General features: G+C 42.3%; 1 protein-coding gene across 1 annotated transcript in view; it reads left to right on the top strand.

Annotated features, from left to right (window-relative positions):
• Positions 1-24273, top strand: part of rbck1 (RanBP-type and C3HC4-type zinc finger containing 1) — a 34977-nt gene extending 10704 nt beyond the window's left edge. Inside the window, exons 3-12 of the mRNA XM_034166076.1 lie at positions 7118-7214; positions 11697-11895; positions 15761-15900; positions 15994-16167; positions 16659-16819; positions 18340-18433; positions 18706-18885; positions 19012-19110; positions 23953-24096; positions 24171-24273. Of these exons, the coding sequence (XP_034021967.1) occupies positions 7118-7214; positions 11697-11895; positions 15761-15900; positions 15994-16167; positions 16659-16819; positions 18340-18433; positions 18706-18885; positions 19012-19110; positions 23953-24096; positions 24171-24251 (1369 nt within the window). The 3' untranslated portion in view covers positions 24252-24273. The remainder of the gene's footprint in view (positions 1-7117; positions 7215-11696; positions 11896-15760; positions 15901-15993; positions 16168-16658; positions 16820-18339; positions 18434-18705; positions 18886-19011; positions 19111-23952; positions 24097-24170) is intronic.
• The last annotated feature ends 1022 nt before the right edge of the window (positions 24274-25295 follow it).

Below are 25295 nucleotides of genomic sequence, written 5' to 3'. Positions count from 1 at the left end.
GTAAGTTATGTGATTGTTGGCAGATGTTTCTTGTAATTTACTCATAAGTCTAAATCTGTCTATTAATGCTGGCCACTGATGGGCTGAAAGCCGCGGCCCATATGCAGAACGACTGTTGCATTCACACACGGAAAAAATATAAAGTTTGACCTGTTCATTTCAGTCCAATTCACCATCACAGATGGACATGAATCCACATACAGTTCCTGATTTCTTAAAATGACCTCGGAAAATCCTTTTAATTTGTGGATGGAAATGTAGCGTTTTAAAGCAAGCCTCCATCTTCTTTGTCTTTCAGCTGGTCCCGTTAGGGGTCGCCACAGCAGATCAATCAATCAATTTTATTTATATAGCGCCAAATCACAACAAACAGTTGCCCCAAGGCGCTTTATATTGTAAGGCAAGGCCATACAATAATTACGTAAAAAAAAAAACAACGGTCAAAACGACCCCCTGTGAGCAAGCACTTGGCGACAGTGGGAAGGAAAAACTCCCTTTTAACAGGAAGAAACCTCCAGCAGAACCAGGCTCAGGGAGGGGCAGTCTTCTGCTGGGACTGGTTGGGGCTGAGGAAGAGAACCATGAAAAAGACATGCTGTGGAGGGGAGCAGAGATCAATCACTAATGATTAAATGCAGAGTGGTGCATACAGAGCAAAAAGAGAAAGAAACACTCAGTGCATCATGGGAACCCCCTAGCAGTCTAAGTCTATAGCAGCATAACTAAGGGATAGTTCAGGGTCACCTGATCCAGCCCTAACTATAAGCTTTAGCAAAAAGGAAAGTTTTAAGCCTAATCTTAAAAGTAGAGAGGGTGTCTGTCTCCCTGATCTGAATTGGGAGCTGGTTCCACAGATCAATCGTTACCATTTTACCCTGTCCTCTGTATCTTCCTCTGTCACACCAACCACCTGCATGTCCTCCCTCACCACATCCATAAACCTCCTCTTTGGCCTCCCGCTTCTCCTCCTGCCTGGTGGCTCCATCCTCAGCATCCTTCTCCCTATATACCCTGGGTCCCTCCTCTGCACATGTCCAAACCATCTCAATCTCGCCTCTCTGACTTTGTCTCCAAACCGTCCCACCTGAGCCGTCCCTCTGATATGTTCATTCCTAATCTTGTCCATTCTTGTCACTCCCAAAGAGAATCTCAACATCTTCAGCTCTGCCACCTCCAGCTCTGCCTCCTGTCTTTTTGTTAGTGTCACCGTCTCTAAGCCGTACAACATAGCTGGTCTCACTACTGTCTTGTAAACTTTCCCTTTCACTCTTGCTGATATTCTTCGGTCACAAATCACTCCTGCCACCTTTCTCCACCCACTCCACCCTGCCTGCACTCTCTTCTTCATCTCTCTACCACACTCTCCATTACAGTTGACCCCAAATATTTAAACTCATCTACTTTCACCACTTCTACTGCTTGTAACTGCACTATTCCACTGGGCTCCCTCCCATTCACACACATGTACTCAATCTTGCTTCTACTGACTTTCATTCCCCTTCTCTCCAAAGCATATCTCCACCTCTCCAGACTAGACTCAACTTGCTCTCTACTCTCACTACAGATCACAATGTCATCTGCAAACATCATAGTCCATGGGGACTCCTGTCTGATCTCATCTGTCAACCTGTCCATCACCACTGCAAACAAGAAAGGACTCAGAGCTGATCATTGGTGTAATCCCACCTCCACCTTGAATGAGTCTGTCATTCCGACTGCGCATCTCACCGCTGTCACACTATTCTTATACATGTCCTGCACTACCCTAACATACTTCTCTGCCACTCCAAACTTCCTCATACAATACCACAGCTCTTCTCTTGGCACCCTATCATAAGCTTTTTCTTAGTCCACAAACACACAATGTAACTCTTTCTGGCCTTCTCTGTACTTCGCCAACAGTATTCTCAGAGCAGACATTGCATCTGTAGTGCTCTTTCTCGGCATTAAACCATATTGCTGCTCACAGATCTTCACCTGTTTTCTAAGGCTAGCTTCTACTACTCTTTCCCATAACTTCATGCTGTGGCTGATCAACTTTATGCCTCTGTAGTTACTGCAGCTCTGCACGTCACCCTTGTTCTTGAAAATAGGAACCAGCACAGTTTGTCTCCACTCCTCAGGCATCCTCTCACTTTCCAACATTTTATTAAACAATCTGGTTAGAAACACTACTGCCATCTCTCCTAGACATTTCCATGCCTCCACTGGAATGTCATCTGGACCAACTGCCTTTCCACGCTTCATCCTCTTCATAGCAGCCTTCACTTCTTCCTTACTAATCTCTTGTACTTCCTGATTTACTCTCCTCACATCATCCAGCCTTTTCTCTCGCTCATTTTCTTTATTCATCAGCTCTTCAAAATATTCCCTCCACCTTCTCAGCACACACTCCTCACTTGTCAGCACATTACCATGTGCATCTTTTACCACCCTAACCTGCTGCACATCCTTTCCAGCTCTGTCCCTTTGTCTGGCCAATCGGTACAAGTCCTTTTCTCCTTCCTTACTATTCAACTTCTTGTACAGCTTGCAATATGCCTTTTCCTTCGCTTTTGCCACTTCTCTTTTCGCCTTATGCCGCATCTCCTTGTACTCCTGTCTACTTTCTTCATCTCTCCGACTATCCCAAAACTTTTTCGCCAACCTCTTTTTCCTTATGCTTTCCTAGACCTCTTCATTCCACCACCAAGTTTCCTTGTCTTCCTTCCACTGTCCAGATGTCATACCCAGTACTGTCTTAGCTGTCTCCCCCGCCACATCTGCAGTACTTTTCCAGTTGTCCAAAATTGCTTCCCCTCCAACCAGTGCATCTCTCACCTGCTCGCTAAATTTCACACAACAGTCTTCCTCCTTCAGCTTCCACCATCTGATCCTTTGTTGAGCTCTCACTCTTTTCTTCTTCATTACCTCTAAAGTCATCCTACAAACAACCATCCTATGCTGTCTAACGACACTCTCTCCTGCCACCACCTTACAGTCTCTGATTTCTTTTAGCTTGCATCTCCTATAAAGAATGTAGTTCACCTGTGTGCACCTTCCTCCACTCTTATATGTTACCCTGTGCTCCTCCCTTTTCTTAAAGTAGGTATTCACCACAGCCATTTCCATCCTTTTTGCAAAATCAACTACCATCTGTCCTTCCCCATTCCTATCCTTGATACCATATCTACCCATTACTTCCTCATCACCTCTGTTCCCTTCACCAACATGCCCATTGAAGTCTGCTCCTATCACCACTCTTTCATGCTTGGGCACACTCTCCACCACCTCATCTAACACACTCCACAAATCTTCTTCCTCCTTCATCTCACAACCTACCTGTGGGGCATATGCACTGATGATATTCATCATTGCCCCTTCAATTTCTAACTTCACACTCATCACCCTGTCAGACACTCACTTAACCTCCAACACACTTTTAACATACTCTTCCTTTAAAATGACCCCAACACCATTTCTCTTCTTGTCCTCACCATGGTACAACAACTTGTACCCACCGCCGATGCTCCTGCTCTTACTTCCCTTCCACTTGGTCTCTTGCACACACAATATGTCTACCTTTCTCCTCTCCATCATATCAGCCAGCTCTCTCCCTTTACCAGTCATACAACCCCTGGCAATAATTATGGAATCACCAGCCTCGGAGGATGTTCATTCAGTTGTTTAATTTTGTAGAAAAAAAGCAGATCACAGACATGACACAAAACTAAAGTCATTTCAAATGGCAACTTTCTGGCTTTAAGAAACACTATAAGAAATCAGGAAAAAAAATTTTTGTGGCAGTCAGTAATGGTTACTTTTTTTAGACCAAGCAGAGGGAAAAAAATATGTAATCACTCCATTCTGAGGAAAAAATTATGGAATCATGAAAAACAAAAGAACGCTCCAACACATCACTAGTATTTTGTTGCACCACCTCTGGCTTTTATAACAGCTTGCAGTCTCTGAGGCATGGACTTAATGAATGACAAACAGTATTCTTCATCAATCTGGCTCCAACTTTCTCTGATTGCTGTTGCCAGATCAGCTTTGTAGGTTGGAGCCTTGTCCTGGACCATTTTCTTCAACTTCCACCAAAGATTTTCAGTTGGATTAAGATCCGGACTATTTGCAGGCCATGACTTTGACCCTATGTGTCTTTTTGCAAGGAATGTTTTCACAGTTTTTGCTCTATGGCAAGATGCATTATCATCTTGAAAAATGATTTCATCATCCCCAAACATCCTTTCAATTGATGGGATGAGAAAAATGTCCAAAATATCAACGGAAACTTGTGCATTTATTGATGATGTAATGACAGCCATCTCCCCAGTGCCTTTACCTGACATACAGCCCCATATCATCAATGACTGTGGAAATTTACATGTTTTCTTCAGGCAGTCATCTTTATAAATCTCATTGGAACGGCACCAAACAAAAGTTCCAGCATCATCACCTTGCCCAATGCAGATTCGAGATTCATCACTGAATATGACTTTCATCCAGTCATCCACAGTCCATGATTGCTTTTCCTTAGCCCATTGTAACCTTGTTTTTTTCTGTTTAGGTGTTAATGATGGCTTTCGTTTAGCTTTTCTGTGTGTAAATCCCATTTCCTTTAGGCGGTTTCTTACAGTTCGGTCACAGACGTTGACTCTAGTTTCCTCCCATTCGTTCCTCATTTGTTTTGTTGTGCATTTTTGATTTTTGAGACATATTGCTTTAAGTTTTCTGTCTTGACGCTTTGATGTCGTCCTTGGTCTACCAGTATGTTTGCCTTTAACAACCTTCCCATGTTGTTTGTATTTGGTCCAGAGTTTAGACACAGCTGACTGTGAACAACCAACATCTTTTGCAACATTGCGTGATGATTTACCCTCTTTTAAGAGTTTTGATAATCCTCTCAATTGACATCTCTCGTGTTGGAGCCATGATTCATGTCAGTCCACTAGGTGCAACAGCTCTCCAAGGTGTGATCACTCCTTTTTAGATGCAGACTAACAAGCAGATCTGATTTGATGCAGGTGTTAGTTTTGTGGATGAAAATTTACAGGGTGATTCCATAATTTATTCCTCAGAATTGAGTGAGTCCATATTTTTTTCCCTCTGCTTGGTCTAAAAAAGTAACCGTTACTGACTGCCACAATTTTTTTTCCTGATTTCTTATAGTGTTTCTTAAAGCCAGAAAGTTGCCATTTGAAATGACTTTAGTTTTGTGTCATGTCTGTGAGCTGCTTTTTTTTTTGCAAAATTAAACAACTGAATGAACATCCTCTGAGGCCGGTGATTCCATAATTTTTGCCAGGGGTTGTATTAGGGTCTTCAAACTAACAGGAAACATTCTTGTGGCACAGACCCTGGACACGTTCAAAGATGGCTAATTTTAACCTATTTTAAGAGGTCTAAAGGTCACATTCTGTTTCCTATTTTTATGCTCATGGGGCTGAGGGTATTTTAGCATTGCGTTATATTTTGATCTTACAAATGAAAACGGAAGTTGTGGGCTGGGGTGTTTGGCTGGCTTGGTTTTTGTTTTCTGTTTCTCCCACCAGGTGGTATGCATTCAGGACTGAGTGGCTGAGCATCAGGACCTCACCCTGAACACCTGAGGCTTGTTTTCACATGCAGGTCATCAGGACTCACAGCTGTGGTGTATTTTGTCATAATCAGAGATTTCTGCATTTAAACCTTGAATGCACAGTGTGTGATTGCCAGAGACTCGACCTTGTGAGCAGACGTGTGAGATCGACGTCAGGAGAGCAATCTCACCATCACGGACGCAGAGACCGCTCCAGGTTTGACGCCACAGTCTGTGAAGGAGGATTGGGTGAGGTCTCACGCTCTTCAGCACACTTCCTGAGGTAATTTGATTTTGGTGACTTTTATGAAGTAATGACAGTGGATTTGGTGTCCCTCACACCTTGTGTTAGTGAGCTGTCACGTTATGCTAATTGTCTAATCAGCTTCTGCTGCAGTGGAGATTTGAACTGAGTTGTTCTGTGCCTGCAGGGTGAGAAGCTGATGTATAGCTTTAAGCCAGGAAGTGTTTGCTGATTGCGTGCACCTTTGAGTTGTGTCTCTCTGTGTGGAGTTGGACTCACCTCATGTTTTCTTTCTTCACAGACTCGGTTTGTCGCGGCCACCTGGGGGGTGTCGGCGGGGTCCCTGGGTCCGAACTGCTGTGGCTCCGGACCGTTTGCGCTGTTAAGAGCGCGCCGTGTTTCCACCTCACCAGACCGCGGACGTTTTAGTTGTTTAGCACGTCACTCTGTTATGTTTATTAAATTCTGTTATCTTTTGAACCGTGCTCTGCTTATTTTATGCTGGGTCCTTCAAACGCTGGGTCGGTGCTCCGACCGCGTCCGAAACATAACAACGGACCTAATTAATCACAAAACACTGTAGATTAGATTAGATAGAACTTTATTGATCTCTTGGGAAGACTCCCTCAGGGAAATTGAGGTTCCAGCAACATTGTATAGCAGTACACAGGGTAAGAAGCACACAGAGTATCAAAAGTAAAAAAAAAAAGAAAACAGTTTGCAAATATAAATACAAATACACAATATAAATACCAGACATACTGATCAATATGGGTTTACTAGCTACTACTGTTCCTCTCATTCCCGGCCTGATATAGACTGTCTTTAAATTTTATCAACTAAGTATACACGTACGGTGACAATGAGTCCACCTTTTTGTCGTGAGTCCTGCTTTGTCACATCAGTGATCTGTTTTGACACACAGTGTTTCAAAACGACTTCCTAACAAAATGTCCTGAATTTGTTACATTCATACAGCTTACATTCAAAAGCTGTATTTGTAGAACTTAATTTAATTTAGTTTTAACTGACCTTATGGATACAGAACTTTGCTTTATTGTTGTGGTTTGTGTTTTATTGTGTTGAGAACATTGTCAGTTTTTCTACTAAATAATTTGATTATTATTATTATTATTCTTCTTGTTATTATTGTTTTATTTTCCATACATTTCCAATTTTTACAGCCACAGTGACTGATGAGTAAATTCTTGAAATGTCTGAGCAAGATCAGTCACTTTATTTGATATTATATTCAGTACAGTCTCACAAGCAGCAACTTTGAGGTGGAACTTATCTGACTGATTATTCCGTAGGTTGAAAGTGGGTGTGGAAGATGCTCAGTCAGACACCTACATTCCAGTGTCGGTTGAGGTTTCTGCAGATATGACAGTTGCACAACTCAAAGACAAGGTATTTTGGTGATGTGATAGTAATCACTTACTACTTATTTCCTTTCATTGTACAAACCAGTGGTTCCCAAAACTGGGTGGATGTGCAGTAAACCACTGCAGAGGGGCCATAGGGAACTGGAGGAAAAAAATGTAAAGTGCAGCAAAATTTAATGAAATCACAATGAATAATGGGGGGTGGAATCACTAATTCTGGAAAGTCATTCAGACTCATTTGAGCAAGCTGGAGTATACAGAGAGAAAAAAGGATAGCATGGTGGTATATTGGTAGCGCTCTTGCCTCAATGCAAGCAAGTGTAGCCAGGATGAAAAGCCCACCTTCCCCCCGGTGTTCTGTCGAGATGTGTGGGTTTGTCGATTTATGAGTCCCCACCACTGTTCTCTATATAATACTGGATAACTCATTATTTATAGCTCAATATTTTTGAAGCAAACCAGCCGCCATATTACCACTCTGATGTTACGCACCTGAACGCTTTTTTTTTATATCTTTAATGAGGCACACGCAACTTTATTCTTTGTAATTTTGTTAAAAAATATCTTCATGTGCAGTTATAACCTGTGCAAATCGCCAGATCAAAGACTGTGGACGAACATTTCACCCATGAGTTTGATTGAAATGGGAAGTAATGAACAATAATTTTTATTCCAGCATATAGGCAAAGACAATAATAATAATAATAATCATCATCATCATCAGTCAGATCACAATCAAGGGGTGCCAATGGGGTACACTAAGGATAGAAATTTGATGTACCTTTATTAAATTATTTACACTCAGAAAAAATTATTAAAGGTGTTATCTGATAAATGCCAAAATATCTCTTTATTAACTTCACTTCCTGAAAAGCTAGAGCTCATTTCAAAATACATGTTTTTTGTGCTATAGTGTGGTGTACAGACACTACAATTTCATCATTTGTTAAATGATAAGGTGCTGTTATTTAAATATGTGATGCATACGTATAATATGTTTTCTAGGTGAATAGAATATAATCTGCGTTCATTTAAAACTGATTTAGAATCTCGCAATCAAATGCATGTTCAAGCCCTGATAACGTTGTGATGCACAAGGCCCAGGGTTAAACACTGGTCCTAAATATACAGGACATTACCACAGGCATATTGCCTCACAATAGTGGTATCATTTATTATGAAGGATCGATCAACCCAGAACCAACCTGAAATGATCTTTAGCGTGTATGTGTGTCTGTGTGTGTTGGGGGTGTGAAGGGTGGGGGAATTGGTGGGTGGGAGGCAGCATATAATTATGTGGTGTTTCTTTATTAGGGAAAATATAACATGTTTTCTCATACAGAAGTGAGCTTTGCATTATTTATTGTAACTCTAATACAAGTATCTGTTTGTAGACCAGACTTGCAGCACAAAATATCTTGGTGTACAGACAGTACATTTTGCAAACCTGAATTCCAAATCCGCCTTGCTGATTTACACTAAATATCAGTTGTTGCATGTAAATATAATTTTAGTTGTTACTAAAGAAATTTGAACTTTTCAATGAAATAATATTGCTAAACTAGATCAGTCTAAACCATTTAAATAGTGGTGTATGGACACTACACTGATTTTTGTGAAATATTAAGGGTCATATTTCTCGAGACATAAATCCAGAATTTATCGAGACACCAATCACAAAATGTATTTCGATCAATCAAAGTGTCATTGTGTATCAAATAACAGTGTTATGGTCACTCAGAAATATGCATATTTACTTTAAAACAAAACATTTTCTGTCAGTGACATGAAAAAGATTAATTTCATAACGGCAAACATGAATACAATAATCGGCCATATCAGCGTTGCTTCTCAGCAAGTAAAATACAAATCACACATTACCAATCCAACAACGAAATTTAACTTAAGTATTAAGCATTGTTTACCGGTTTTCTGCATATAAGATACATTCTTTGTAGTACTTTGATGAAATCAGCACCACAGTAACATCAAAATAACGGTTTCTAGTTGTTTAATACAGTAGTCCCTCGCTATAACGTGGTTCACCTTTCGCAGCCTCGCAGTTTTTCGGATTTTTCTTAGTGCAATTTTTCATGTTTTTTTTTTTTAACAGCGCATTGTGTTCTGCGTCCTTATCAGGCGGGCCGGTTGCGGCACCGGTCGGCATCACCGCGATTGCTCTCACTGCCTCCGATGCGTTTACTGAGTCAATCTGGCAACAGGTCCAGAGACTACGCTTGTTGTTTTGATGCGGATGTTGACTGCAGCCGCAGAGCTCCATGGCCACCCAGAGAGGACTTGCATTCTTTGCGGGTCCCGAATCTGTACCTCCGGAGGCAGTGAGCGAAGGGAGCGCACGTGCATTGTGTTCTGCATGTGTCTGTTTATAATCTTCTCGCCAGAAGAAAAAAGAGTGTTTACGCAGGAGAGAAAAGTGAGAAAATTTTAATGCCTGTTTGAGAAAAATGTATAAAGTGTGTAGTGAGGGGTTTCACAGCCTTAAAACATTGATAATAATTGCAAAAAATAGCGCTGACTACTTCGCGGATTTCGCTTATCGCGGGTTATTTTTAGAGCGTAACTCCCGCGATAAACGACGGACCACTGTACACCATAATTTTAAAAAGAACATTGCAAATTTCACCAAACTGTACATTATGGTTCATTTCAGTATCATGAAACTAACGAACACATGCAAATCGTTCACTGGCAAGACATTAAATTGTAAATCACATATAACAAAGATTTGGTTAACCTGTACCCCTTGATTGTGATCTGGCTGAATAACAATATGCTGATGATTCCACAAAACTTGTATAAACTTTGATTAAGGAATGATAATTTTTAGAATTGAGTATTTGTCCCAGTGAGATATGAGTAATTGAGAATAGAAGGGAAGAAAGTGTCAAAGTAATAAAAGAAAGAAAGAAAATACATCAAATAGGGATCAATCTTACATTCCGAAGAACAAAAAGGAGTAAATGAGAGAATCAGCTCAGTTATTACTTGAAATTGTTGATGTTCTAATAAGCTGTCTAATAAGCTGTCTATGTGCGGGCCGCATAAGTTGGGAGTGGCAAGATGGCCGCCAGTTTGCTTCCGCGGATTGTACGGAGTGTGTGGGCCAATGAGCGATCCAGTAATATATACAGATCAATAGGTGAAAATCTGGGTCAAGAGAACTGCGCATGCATGCGATGTTGCGCAGGGGGCTGGCTTCTCGATAGGAATGAAATCTCGTCGGGACACCGGTCTTGTACACATGAAGTTCCGTGAGGAAGGGCATCTGGCATGTGCCAAATCAACTGGATCTGCTGTGGTGACCCTAAGCAAACAATCCTATCCCAGCAGTCAGTGGGTGAGAGGTGGGGCACATCCTGGACACTCTGCCGGTCTATCACAGGGCCGTCCAATATTGACAGACAAACTCCTTCCCACGCAAACCAGGAGCAGCCTAACATACAGAGAGAAGGAAAAGCAGGCAAAGTACCAGATGGACTGATGGAAGAGGGAAGAAAATGAAAAAAGATATAATGTTAATTATGCAAGCATCAGTCCAAATGGCATGATAAATTTTACTGTGGTCATACGATACCAAGCAGATTTGACGAACCTTTGCATTTTTGTATTCAAAATCTTGCATAATTTTTAAATTTATTAAACAGTAACACATGGAGATGGATCTGAATAAAGAAAACATGGATCTGATTAAAGATTTCCTTTTGAGTATCCCAAATATAATTAATAATCGATCAAAAAATGAACTGCTGAACTACAAAATTTTACAGTGGATAGAAAGTGTGACTGGGGATGATACCAAAACTTTTTGTCTGCACTGCAAGTTACTGATGGCAGACTTCAGACACAGTTGTAAAATGTTTTGAAACGTTTGCAACAACCCTATTTCAGAATATTGTTGTGCAGTTCACATCAAAAGGAGGACATTGTGTGTAGTGTGAAATGGGTCCTGATTATGTTGGCAACTGGAACCAATTGTTTCGAAACATTCAAACTGATCTGCTTACTCTGGTGTTCAAACATCATAAAGCACAAGTTAATTAACTTCTTCAGCCAGTGCAGGGTCTATACGTGCACTAGCACATGCATTGTTTGTGGAGGTGCAATGATTATTCAACAACTAAACAACTATTTTCAGAACAGAATAATCATTTTGACTTGTTTTTTGGGGGGAGGAAGGTGGGGGTGCAAATTCTCTGATTTCAATTTTGTGAATGTGAATATTTTCAGTTTTTTATTACTTGTTTCTTTCATCTGCTGAAAATAAATGGAGTATCTTTGGGTTGTGGATAAAACAAGACACTTTAAGGACATGATCTCAGTCTTTTGGAAACACCGACAGACGTTTTTCACCATTTTCTGTCATTTTATGGCCAAACAAGTAATGGGTTAAAAAAGAAAATAGTCTATAGATAAATTGATAGTAAAAAGATTCCCCAGCTGCTTGTATATAAATATATAGTTTTAATTAATTGTTTTCCATGTACAGTTCAGCACTGAGTATGGTTTCCACACTTCACTTCAACGTTGGGTCATTGGCAAGCGGCTGGCACAGGACCAAGACACACTGTTCAGCCACGGTGTTCGTCGGAGTGGAGACCAAGCTTTTCTGTTTATTCTTTCAGCTGCTGCTGCTCATCTCACACGGCAACAAGACAAGCTGGACCAGCAGCAACAGTGTATAGAAGGTTGGTGTCAGGATGGCAGAGATGTTTAAAAAGATATACGAGGTCTGTGAGAAAAGTAACGGACCTTATTATTTTTTTCAAAAACTATATGGATTTGAATCACGTGCGATTACATCAGACAAGCTTGAACCCTCGTGGGCATGCGAGAGTTTTTTCATGCCTGTCGGTTACGTCATTCGCCTGTGGGCTGGCTTTGAGTGAGGAGTGGTCCACCCCTCCCATCGGAATCTCTTTGTCTGAGAACTTCCTGAGAGACTGGCGCTTTGCTTGATCAAAATTTTTTCAAAAACTGAGGCACATCGAAGTGGACACCATTCGAGAAATTCAGTTGGTTTTCTGTGAAAATTTTAATGGCTAATGAGAGATTATGGACTGTTGCTGTCGCTTTAAGGACTTCCCATGGAGCGGGACGTCGCGACGCGCCCTGAGCTGCCGCTGTCTGCCTGTTTCGAGCTGAAAGCTTCCAAATTTAAGCCTCTGTTGACCCAGGACGTCGGGACTTTCAGAAGAGGTCGGGATCAGCAGTTTATCCGGACATTGCACTGTTAAAGGAGATTTTGTAATGAAAGAAAGTGTGGACGGGTCCGCGCGTCGGGACGCAGCCGGCGTGGTGTGGCGGCACAGGAAAAACACCTCCGTTGGAAGCCTTAAGGACAAGTTGGAACATGTCCAGCTGTTAAACAATTTCTCAGATACTCACTCAACTGAAAGCCATCAAAAGCCGCCTGGTTTTTACAAATGGTTATCAACACGGAGGTGTTTTTCCTGTGCCGCCGCACCGCGCCTTCCAGGTCCCGACGCGCGGACCCGTCCGCACGTCTTTCATTAATAAAATCTCCTTTAACAGTGGAATGTCCGGATAAACTGCTGATCCTGACCTCTTCTGAAAGTTCTCTGTTCTCTCACGACGTCCTGGGTCAACAGAGGCTTAAATTTGGAAGTTTTCAGCTCGAAACAGGCAGACGAAGGCGGCTCAGGGCGCGTCGCGACGTCCCGCTCCGTGGGCAGTCCTTAAAGCGACAGCAACAGTCCATAATCTCTCATCAGCCGTTAAAATTTTCACAGAAAACCAGCTGAATTTCTCGAATGGTGTCCACTTCAATGTGCCTCACAGTTTTTGAAAAAATTTTGATCAAGCAAAGCGCCAGTCTCTCAGGAAGTTGTCAGACAAAGAGATTCCGACGGGAGGGGTAGACCACTCCTCACTCAAAGCCAGCCCACAGGCGAATGACGTAACCGACAGGCGTGAAAAAACTCACGCATGCGCACGAGAGTTCAAGGTTGTCTGATGTAATCGCACGTGATTCAAATCCATATAGTTTTTGAAAAAAATAAAAAGGTACGTTAGTTTTATCACAGACCTCGTATTTTCAAAAGATGGACATATGTATGTTTTTGTGTGTGTCAGTTTGGCGTCTCATTCATTAACATTGATGCTACAAGTCAAGTCTGGGAGCATGCACTGGTGCCGCACTTTGCTGCATCTGTGATACCACGGAACCATCTTGGATCCTAGACAGTAAAAACCCAGGCACGCAACCCGTCTATCCCCACCTCTCGAAAGTAACCATCTATCTGCTATAGTCAGGTGAAACAAGGGTATTCCTTTGACCTTCTGTAGCCACTGGAGTCTTAACGCAGACATTCCTTTGACCTTCTTCAGCCAATGGAGTCTTAACGCAGGCATTCCCTTGACCTTCTTCAGCCAATGGAGTCTTATTGCAGGCATTCCCTTGACCTTCTCTAGCCAATGGAGTCTTATTGCAGGCATTCGCTTGACCTTCACTAGCCAATGGAGTCTTAACGCAGGCATTCCCTTGACCTTCTCTTTCCATGACTCCTCCTGGATGGGATGCCAATCAGTCACAGGTCATTTCTCCAGCCAAAACTGGTACGGTTTTACAGCTAAGTGAACTGGGACAATGCAGATGTCATGTACGAGGTCTGTTAGAAAAGTATCCGACCTTTTTATTTTTTGCAAAAACCATATGGATTTGAATCACGTGTGATTGCATCAGCCAAGCTTGAACCTTCGTGCGCATGCGTGAGTTTTTTCACGCCCGTTAGTTGTGTCATTCACCTGTGAGCAGGCTTTGTGTGAGCAGTGGGCCACCCTTCTCGTCGGATTTTTATTGCAAATAAATGTCTGAACGATTTGGAGCTTTGCTGCATCAAATTTTTCCTGAAACTGTGAGAGACCTCCAGGTGGACACCATTCGGAAAATTCATATGTCTTTCAGCGACGATTTTATGGGGATTACACAGATTAAGGAGTGCTCCAGCTGGTTTAAAGACCGCCCACAGCATCTGAGAGCGCGGCGCACTCCGAGTGCCGATCGACAGGCTGACACTCCGCTGAAACAACCAGATCATTTCCAACGTGAAGGCTTTGTTGATCCGGGACATCGTCTGACTTCCACAAAAAAAGGCAGAAGGCATGGACATCAGCACTTTTTTGGCACATTCCACTGTTACAGGAGTTTTTTTCATGGAAAGAGGAGCGGAGGGATGCGCCACCGTGCCACTCATGGCGCGGCACAAAACCACCTCCGTGTTGGTCTCACAGGACGGCTTTCAGATGGCTCAGACGGCTTTCGGTTGCTTTTCAGTCATGTGAATATCCGAGAAATTGTGCATGAGCTGGACATGCCCCAACATGTCCTGTGAGGCTTCATCACTCCGTTGCTTTGCGCTATGCGGAAACGTCCCGACGCGCGGAATTCCTCCGCACGTCTGTCTCAATGTGCCGAAAAAGTGCTGATGTCCACGTCTTCCACAATTTCTGTGCTACTCAGACGACGTCCCGGATCAACACAGCGTCCAGTTTAGAAATGAACGGCACATTCCACTGTTACAGGAGTTTTTGTCATGGAAAGAGCAGCGGAGGAATTCCGTGCGTTGCGGCAGAGCCACATGGCGAAAAGCAACGCCGTGATGAAGCCTCACAGGACATGTTGGGGCATGTCCAGCTCATGCACAATTTCTCGGATAGTCACACGACTGAAAAGCCACCGACAGCCGTCTGAGCCATCTGAAAGCTGTCCTGTGAGACCAACACAGAGGTGGTTTTGTGCCGTGCCATGAGTGGCGCATCCCTCCGCTCCTCCTTCCATGAAAAAAACTCCTGTAACAGTGGAATGTGCCGAAAAGGTGCTGATGTCCACGTCTTCTGCCTTTTTTTGTGGAAGTCAGACAACGTCCCGGATCAACAAAGCCTTCACGTTGGAAATGATCTGGTTGTTTCAGCGGGGTGTCAGCCTGTCGATCGGTGCTCGGAGTGCGCCGTGCTCTCAGCAGCTGTGGGCGGTCTTTAAACCGGCTGGAGCACTCCTTAATCTGTGTAATCCCCATAAAATCGTCGCTGAAAGCCATATGAATTTTCAGAATGGTGTCCACCTGCAGGTCTCTCACAGTTTCTGGAAAAATTTGATGCAGCAAATCTCCAAATCGTTCAGACATTTATTCGCAATAAAAATCCGACGAGAGGGGTGGACCACTGCTCACACAAAGCCTGCTCACAGGCGAATGACGCAACCGACAGGCGTGAAAAAACTCACGCATGCACATGAAGGTTCAAGTTTGGCTGATGCAATCACACGTGATTCAAATCCATATGGTTTTTGCAAAAAATAAAAAGGTCGGATACTTTTCTAACAGACCTCATATTGCCCAAGGACACAGACAGGTAGCATGACCAGGATCTACAACAACCATGTTACTCTTATCTTTGTTCCATTGTAAACGGTTTAATAACATCCATTGTGTGTGTAAGGTTGCCAAGCACTTTTTGTTAAGAAAAAAAGCCTTGTCAGTAAATGAGCCAACTTAATGGTTGAGTAGAATCATTTATATGGTTTGTTTACAGGCATCATTGAGATTTTGAAACTGATACCCAGAGGGGTCAAAGATATTGTCACCGAGAAGCCGATGCCTCTTCCAGCAGCTAAACCAACTCCTCCTGAGCTCCCAGTGGTGACTAAACCTGCTGTGCTTCCAAAACCTCAGGTCAGTGTACACACTATCAGCCGTGTTATATCTCCATAGTGTGGATACAAGGGTTTTGCAAGAATATCTGTGTGTTTGTGTGTGTGTTTGTAGCTGGGCTGGACCTGTCTCTTGTGTACCTACATAAACAAACCAACACGTCCTGGCTGTGCAATATGTGGAGGTGAAAGACCCAAGGACTACACGGTGCCTAACATCTACAAACCAGACCCTGAAGAGGCACAAAGAATCCAGCAAGAGCAGCTGGCCATATTGCAGTATGAACAGGTAACAGCACTGCTCCTTAAAACCAGCAGCAGATCACAATAACACTAGGTTTCCTCAAATCATCTTTACCTGATTCCAAACATGAATATATGGGGATGTAGCTGCAGGTAAAAAAAACAAAAAAACAAAACAAAAAATTCTGTGTATACCACTGTGCTGCATATTCCAAGCACAGTGGTACAGGTACGAGACGTTTTGGGCACATTTCAAGCAGTAGTACTGAGTGAATGATGCTCCACAACTGCGGAACTACAATAGAACCTTCATTACCAGAGAAGCAAGGGAGCTTTAAGTGAGAACAGGAATAACTTATTGGCCATCTCTTTATTTTACGTCGCCTTATGCCAACACCCCTAAATTGTTGTTTATTTTTCCATTTTGTGGAATGATGGTGATGGTGCTAAATTGTGACAGTGGTAAGTTACCTGCCTTGCAGGATCTCTATCTTTCTCTCCATTTTGTGTGTTTTCCTCTATTTGTGGATGTTGAAGGCTAAGCAGGAAGAGCGACAGAGGAACTTCTTGCACCTGTTGGAGATTGACCGTCACAGCCTCGTCCCCAACGAGTCAGAGATGGAGTGCCCTGTCTGTTTCTGCTCCGTGGACCCCGGGGAAGGCATCACGCTAAGAGAGTGTCTGCACAGCTTCTGCAAGTCAGTCAAACAAACCCACAGTTAGCTCCATGTATATTGACAGTATTTAACAAAATAACCAGACAATAACATACACAGCAGAGGGTTTTCTTAAGTACTTATGGTCACTTAAAAATGGTAATTCCAGCACATTTTACATGGTTTAGACATATGTACCCTCAAATTAAAGTTAACAGTCTGCACTGGAAATTTATTTTCATCATTAGCTTTTTGCTCAGTCATGCTGTGACATCAGGTCAGATCTGGGAACATGCGCTGGTGCTGCGCGTTGGTGCAGCCACCCAGGCAGGATATCCAGTGATCCCCATCTCTCAAAAGTACCCATCTCTCTGCCACAACCAAGTGATATATGGGAGTCCCTTTGGCCTTCTGCAGCCGCTGGGGTCCTCAACACTAAGGCATCTGCGTTTTGAGCTTCATGTCCAGAGAAACGCACCGTGTCCAAAATGTCGTGGCTGATATTCCCTCACAATGAAAGTGATACACATAATCTTAGTCTCCCTAAATAATAGCTCACTGAACACAGTCATTTCAGCAGTACAAAAGGATCAAAGTGACCTAGTATCAAAGACATCCAATTGTCTCCTTGGGTTACTGGTTAGTGTTCAAGTCTCACAACCTTACAGTAAGATGGAAAAAACCAGGACCCTAAGACCTGCGCCTTTGTTCTCCTGCAAAGGTATCAGCATCACCAAACACCTCTGCCTTGCAAACTCCTGATGCCATAAGCTCTTCCCAGGTGTCTCTGTATCTCAACTGCTGAGGAGCCGAGATAAGTACAGAGATACACTTCTGATGGCCTATTCCAGGAAGTCAGGTGACATGATCCCATTGTTTATTCAAGCAGCATGTGTCATATCAAATCTTTGTGATGAACTTGTTTGTGTCAGCGTGATAAGCAATAACGGAACATTCCATCAGGTGCCCTGGTTCGTCTCAGACAGATATGAAGCACTTGTTTTTATCGGTTTAGGGTGTGCATCATGACTGGATGCAAAGCAGTCAGGTCAAATCCAGTTTGTAGCATTAAGTGGTCTGAGGACATTTGGGTGTGTGTCATGGAACATTCAGACAGACTGGATCTTTGTCGATGAGGAAATATTTTTATGCTGATGGTAATAGCCCGTTCCAGGATGACAGTCACCCATCCCTAGCACATTGGGTCACTGAATGGTTTGATGTGTTTGAAAATGGTGTGAATATATGTTATGGCCTTCATGACTATCAGATCTCAACCCAGCTGAACACCTTTGACAGATTTAAGCCTGGCGATCTCTACCAACATCATTACAATGCAAAATGAGGGAATATCTGTTGGTATAATGACCTCCATCCCTCTGGTGTAGTTCTACAGAGTTGTAAAATCGTTACAAAGAGACAGTGAAACTGTTACTAAGACACTTTCTCTTGTTTTTTTGTTTAACTTGTCACCCATCTGTGTATTTAGAGTGTATTGAATTATGTTTTTCTAAAATAATGTTTTTCCTATTTAATTATTTCTTGTGTGTGCCCTCTTTCAGGGATTGTCTTAAAGAGACCGTAGTGAGCGGTCAGGATGCTGAGGTGGCCTGTCCAAGCTGCGATTGCAAGCTACAAGACCGAGAGATCGCAGCAGTGAGTTGATAACACAAGTCAGAGATTTTTTGGAACTAACCAAGTAATCATTGAAAACTTAATGGGTAGTTAAACCCATTCAGTATGTTATTCAGCTGTTATTAAGATTGCTCGACCCTCCTCTGTACTGACTATTCCAGTATGGATTCAGTAAAAATGTCTTGAATCATCTACACACTTTTCTGGTGTCTTTGACTGTAGTAATACTACAGTGAACAATGTGTATATGCACTGACCCCCTGTCTGTGTCTCTTATGGTTCTGTCCATTCAGCTCTTGACAGAAGAGGAGCACCAGCGCTTTCTGGAGTTGCGTCTCAGCATTGCAGAAAGCCGCTCGGAGCACAGCTTCCACTGTCAGACTCTCAACTGCAGAGGCTGGTGCATCTACGAGGACGAAGTCAACGTGTTCTACTGTGAACTTTGCAATGAAACCAATTGCATTCTCTGCAGGGTAGAGTCTTGTGTTTATGATAGTTATTTGGTTTTATTTGAACAAATGTAAGAAATTAAACATTCAGATTTTCTTTTTGGATGACGCTAATGGATCCGCCACCATAAAGGATTTTTGTATTTACAGGCCATTCATAAGGGCATGAATTGTAAAGATTACCAGGATGACCTGCGCATCCGAGCAGAGAATGACTTGGCAGCCAAGCAGACGAACCAGATGTTGGAGGTAAGTCAGCCTTAAAAAAACAGACTCGTTACTGAGCACTTTGCAAAAGGACTGCAGTGTACTGTTACACCAGACACCTGAATCACTTTTAAAATAAACTGTCAGAAATTTCCACATTGGGTGACAGTTGAGCTGTTCTATTTTACTGTATTTATTTTGGTTTTTATCTGCCACTGGCTGACGGCCCGAAGGGGAATTGTGGCAATTTCAGTCTGTCTGCCATTCCCAAAAAGGATATAAGCATTCTGAAATCAACTCCTCTCACATTTTATCATATCGTTTGAGTTGGGCCAACTTTACCACAGTTAAGGCCCTTGATCAAAAAATCTAGACTCTGTCAGTTCTATGAGTGGTTGCCTGCATTCTGAAATCAACTCCTCTCACATTTTCGAGAGGAATTTCATGAAATGTGGTACAAGTCCTTGTTATAGGTTGGTAATACACATATTATCATATTATTTGAGTTGGGCCCATTTTACCAGAGTTATGGCCCTTGCTTGATTAACAAGCCTAGGCACTGCCAGTTTCATGAGTTGGTGTCTGCCATCTGAAATCAGCTATCACATACCTTGAAATGTCATCAGAAGCAAGCACTTGTACCAAAGTAGCATCAGAGCACTCTTGTTACATTACACCTCCTCATGGACCATGGCAAATTACTGGTGTTCGCTGGCCAGCAGTACAAAATCTAAACCAAAATTTTAATTTCTAAATAAAATGAGCAAGTTGTTTCCCCACAGCCTATAACAGGTTGAAGAGGTATTATTGTCTCCGCGGTGGCTGGGTGGGTAGGAGTTGGGTGGCATCAACAATTGGCTTATTACCGTGAGCGCTCTGGAATTGAGAGGCCTAGGGTGTTTCAGGTCAAGACCTTGGTCAAGTTTGAAAATGGCTGATTTTGGAATTCTGGTACCTTCCACTGCTATGGAGGCTGGAGGTACCACCTGTACTCACCAGTATTTTCATATTTGAAAATGTTAATGAAAAGTTTCTTTTTTTTTTCTTTGATTACTTCATGGCATTAGCAAATGGCTTAAAATTCATGCACCCACAGAGGACGGAACCTGCCGTAATGGTAATGATACCAAAGCCCAGATTCGCTCCTAGTTTGTGAGATCTCCTCCATCCCTTGTCAGTTTCACATGACCAAATGTAGACTTGCTCTACATGCCAATGCCAGTATTGCCATTGGACAATATTAAATGACATATTAAACATTAGTCATCACTGCACATCTGTACATGAAAATACTGAAGGAAATAAGAAAATTTTCATTTAACTGGATAGTTTTTAAGGTTTATGTAGAAAAAGTATATCATTTTGTTAAACTTTGGTGCTAAATATCTTTAAAAACCATGACAGAGTTGGGTTTGCATTTTTTAGTGTATATTATATGCAAAATGGTATCCTAAAAAGAAACTCAAACATTTTTCAACCTTGGTGCTATTTTTGAATGTTTTTGCGGTCATCTGTTCACTCAGGACAAAAATTAATTTCATTGGCGCATTATTTATTTAGAACACAAACACCACCATTGGCTAACCGGCGAAGTAATGATGTTGGACGGGGAAATCACAATCAGAGTAAACCACTTCTTGTTGCCACTGAACACGCAAAAATGTTATCAAAAATTTCTGTTAGCATTGACAGGATCCTTGCAGAAGTAAAGGTGTATATTTTACTGATCGCTCATTGGCCCACACACTCTGTACAATCCGCTGAAGCAAACTGGCAGCCATCTTGCCACTCCCAACTTATGCAGACCGCACATAGACAGCTTATTAGAAGGTCAACAATTTCAAGTAACAACTGAGTTGATTCTCTCATTTACTTATTTTTGGTCTTCAGATGATGTAAGATTGATCTCTCCTAATCTATGCCTGTCATGATTACCTATTTGATTTCTTTTCTTTCTTTCTTTTATTACTTTGACACTTTCTTTCCTTCTATTATTACTTACTCATATCTCACTGGGACAAATACTCAATTCTAAAAATTATCATTATTTAATCAAAGTTTATACAAGTGGTACAATAATCAACAAGGTTTTATACATATGTGTGTGTGTGTGTGTGTGTGTGTGTGTGTGTGTGTGTGTGTGTGTGTGTGTGTGTGTGTGTGTGTGTGTGTGTGTGTGTGTGTGTGTGTGTGTGTGTGTGTGTGTGTCTCTGTGTGTGTGTATTGGTACCATATCATGAACAAAAGTGGATGGATAACAAAAGTCATTATGGATAACACAGAAATAGTGGATTTTTTTTAAAATACACTCAACAAAAATATAAATGCAACACTTTTGGTTTTGCTCCCATTTTGTATGAGATGAACTCAAAGATCTAAAACTTTTTCCACATACACAATATCACAATTTCCCTCAAATATTGTTCACAAACCAGTCTAAATCTGTGATAGTGAGCACTTCTCCTTTGCTGAGATAATCCATCCCACCTCACAGGTGTGCCATACCAAGATGCTGATTAGATACCATGATTAGTGCACAGGTGTGCCTTAGACTGTCCACAATAAAAGGCCACTCTGAAAGGTGCAGTTTTGTTTTATTGGGGGGGATACCAGTCAGTATCTGGTGTGACCACCATTTGCCTCATGCAGTGCAACACATCTCCCTCGCATAGAGTTGATCAGGTTGTCAATTGTGGCCTGTGGAATGTTGGTCCACTCCTCTTCAATGGCTGTGCGAAGTTGCTGGATATTGGCAGGAACTGGTACACGCTGTCGTATACGCCGGTCCAGAGCATCCCAAACATGCTCAATGGGTGACATGTCCGGTGAGTATGCCGGCCATGCAAGAACTGAGACATTTTCAGCTTCCAAGAATTGTGTACAGATCCTTGCAACATGGGGCAGTGCATTATCCTGCTGTAACATGAGGTGATGTTCTTGGATGTATGGCACAACAATGGGCCTCAGGATCTCGTTACGGTATCTCTGTGCATTCAAAATGCCATCAATAAAATGCACCTGTGTTCTTCATCCATAACAGACGCCTGCCTATACCATAACCCCACCGCCACCATGGGCCACTCGATCCACAACATTGACATCAGAAAACCGCTCACCCACACGACGCCAAACACGCTGTCTGCCATCTGCCCTGAACAGTGTGAACCGGGATTCATCCGTGAAGAGACGACCTCTCCAACGTGCCAAACGCCAGTGAATGTGAGCACTTGCCCACTCAAGTCGGTTACGACGACTAACTGGAGTCAGGTCGAGACCCTGATGAGGACGACGAGCATGCAGATGAGCTTCCCTTAGACGGTTTCTGACAGTTTGTGCAGAAATTCTTTGGTTATGCAAACTGATTGTTTCAGCAGCTGTCCGAGTGGCTGGTCTCAGACGATCTTGGAGGTGAACATGCTGGATGTGGAGGTCCTGGGCTGGTGTGGTTACACGTGGTCTGCGGTTGTGAGGCTGGTTGGATGTACTGCCAAATTCTCTGAAATGCCTTTGGAGACGGCTTATGGTAGAGAAATGAACATTCAATACACGAGCAACAGCTCTGGTTGACATTCCTGCTGTCAGCATGCCAATTGCACGCGCCCTCAAATCTTGCGACATCTGTGGCATTGTGCTGTGTGATAAAACTGCACCTTTCAGAGTGGCCTTTTATTGTGGGCAGTCTAAGGCACACCTGTGCACTAATCATGGTGTCTAATCAGCATCTTGATATGGCACACCTGTGAGGTGGGATGGATTATCTCAGCAAAGGAGACGTGCTCACTATCACAGATTTAGACTGGTTTGTGAACAATATTTAAGGGAAATGGTGATATTGTGTATGTAGAAAAAGTTTTAGCACTTTGAGTTCATCTCATACAAAATGGGAGCAAAACCAAAAGTGTTGCGTCTAAATTTTTGTTGAGTGTAGTTGCACTAAAAGAATAAAGCACCACTTAACTAACTACAGGAGAGTTGTTTTCCCTGCAGTGACATTTATTACACACAGCTCTATGAGCTTCAGCCTAATATAAGTAATAAAGCCCATAACAACACCTAAAGCTCCAAAACTATGCACAAGTAGACCTAATAAATGTCTTAAAATAGTTCCCCCAACACAAAACACAACATGTGATGTGGCTACACGTTGAGTTAATAAGCCACTTACTTTATTATTATTATTATTATTATTATCTTTGCCTAAATGCTGGAATAATTCCCATTTCAATCATACTCACAGGTGAAATATTCATCCATAGCCTTTGATCTGGCAGTTTACGCAGGTTATAGCTGCACATGAAGGTATTTTTTAACAAAAGTACAAAGAATAAAGTTGCGTGCGCCTCATTAAAAATCAATAGAAAAGAACGTTCGAGAGCATAACATGCGAGTGGTAATATGGCGGCCAGTTTGCTTCAAAAATATTGGCCAGTGAGTGATCCAGTAATATATAGAGATCAGTGGTATATTTACCTCACAAAATGTAAATCCTTTTAAGATGCCAGATGATGCAGTTAGCCACTTACCTTAGCTTCATTCCACTGGCTGGCACTGCTCAGTCATTGCAAATCCATTACCAATAAGGAGCTTATTCTGTAAAACCCACCCCCCTCATCAGCAATCAACTTGTAATCACAAGTGGCGCCAGCCAGCAGCTAATAAGCTAAGATAAGCAGCTAACTGTATAATCTGTTTAGAAGTGTTTTTAATGACTATTCCATCGGTATCCAGTCTGTACTACTAGACAGTTCTGCTGTGGTTAAGTTTCCTTGATGTTAGTGCTGTGATTGTGATTGCATGTGTTGAAGCATAATCTTGGTTGATTTTTGCTATCGTTTCTGTGGTTACAAGGCATTAAAAAAAAAAAAATGGTGTGTGTCACCTCAGAGATTACTGGAGAGCGGGGAGGCCATGCGCTGTCCACGGTGCCACATTATCGTCCAAAAGAAAGATGGCTGCGATTGGATCCGTTGTTTGATGTGCAAGACAGAAATCTGCTGGGTCACCAAACAAGCTCGCTGGGGACCAAATGTAAAAACACACACGCAACTAAACAGATAAGCTGTCAGTATGCAGGAAATGGATAAACTTTTTTTTTTAAACAGGGAACTGGAGACACGTCTAGTGGTTGTAGATGCCGAGTCAATAATCAGCCTTGTCATCCCAACTGCCAGAACTGCCACTGAGACGGGCATACCAAGAAACACACAGGAACAATGGTTGGCCTGCCGGTAAACATCAGAGCTGTAATTCTGTCACATGGCTTCATGTCACTTCAGATCGGGTTCAGCCAAACCGGTTTTTCTTGATTTTAATCCTCATCACCTTCTTACGTTCAGTGTAAAAGCTCCATGGTTTTGTGACTACAGCTAAACCAGGAGTTTATCATAAAAACCGGGTTTACATTGGTGTGTGTGTTGGTGTGGGGGAGCAGGGGCTCCCCCACACCAATAGGCTCGGTGTCATTCAAGCTGACCTTTGTTTTACTTAACAAGCTTCTTGAAAATATAATTAATTGTGAATGTTGTCAATCAGCATTATGTTGTGACAAAATGGAATTCAGCGTAAATAATTAAATTATACCAACGTACATGTTTCGATTTGAAGGACAAAATACTTTTAACAGCTGAAATGACAATTTAAAACTTTATTGTCATTTTAATTCATTCATTTATGTCAAACATTCCTCCTGCCCACTTGATAAACCCACATCTTATTAAAAACAGTTTCCGTGCCATTGGCCCGTGTGCATTATCAATAATCAACAGATCATTGATTTCTGGCTGTGCCCCTCACTGTTTTAAACAGGCTGTTATTCATTCTGTTTAGAAACAGCCTCATGCTGACCCTCGTCTTCCTCAGAATTTCAGACCGATTTCAAAATTGCCTTTTATCTTCAAAATTTTAGAAAAGTGGTGGCCAGACAGATTGAGATTTTAGCCGAACATAATATTCATGATAAATTTTGATCTGGGTTCCATCACTTGTGCTCTACTGACACAGCTCTTCTTATGCCACGTTCACACCGGATGCCACACGAGCGACGGCAGCGACAGGTTGACATGTAATCCCTATGTAAGGACGAATTGTGGTGCCACAAAAGTTCAAGCCACGCAATGCGACGCAATGGATGCGACTCAAGCCAAAAAGCGATTTTGTGCGATTGCCACGTTTGTGGCGCGATATCGCGTTGCATCGCGTCGCTTCGCCCTCTTCCCCAAGTTGAAAAA

This window comes from Thalassophryne amazonica, chromosome 3 (genome assembly GCF_902500255.1).
Source record: "Thalassophryne amazonica chromosome 3, fThaAma1.1, whole genome shotgun sequence".
Taxonomy (NCBI): Eukaryota; Metazoa; Chordata; class Actinopteri; order Batrachoidiformes; family Batrachoididae; genus Thalassophryne; species Thalassophryne amazonica.
Note: the sequence above shows the minus strand (reverse complement) of the source record. Positions and strands in the feature narration are given on the sequence as shown.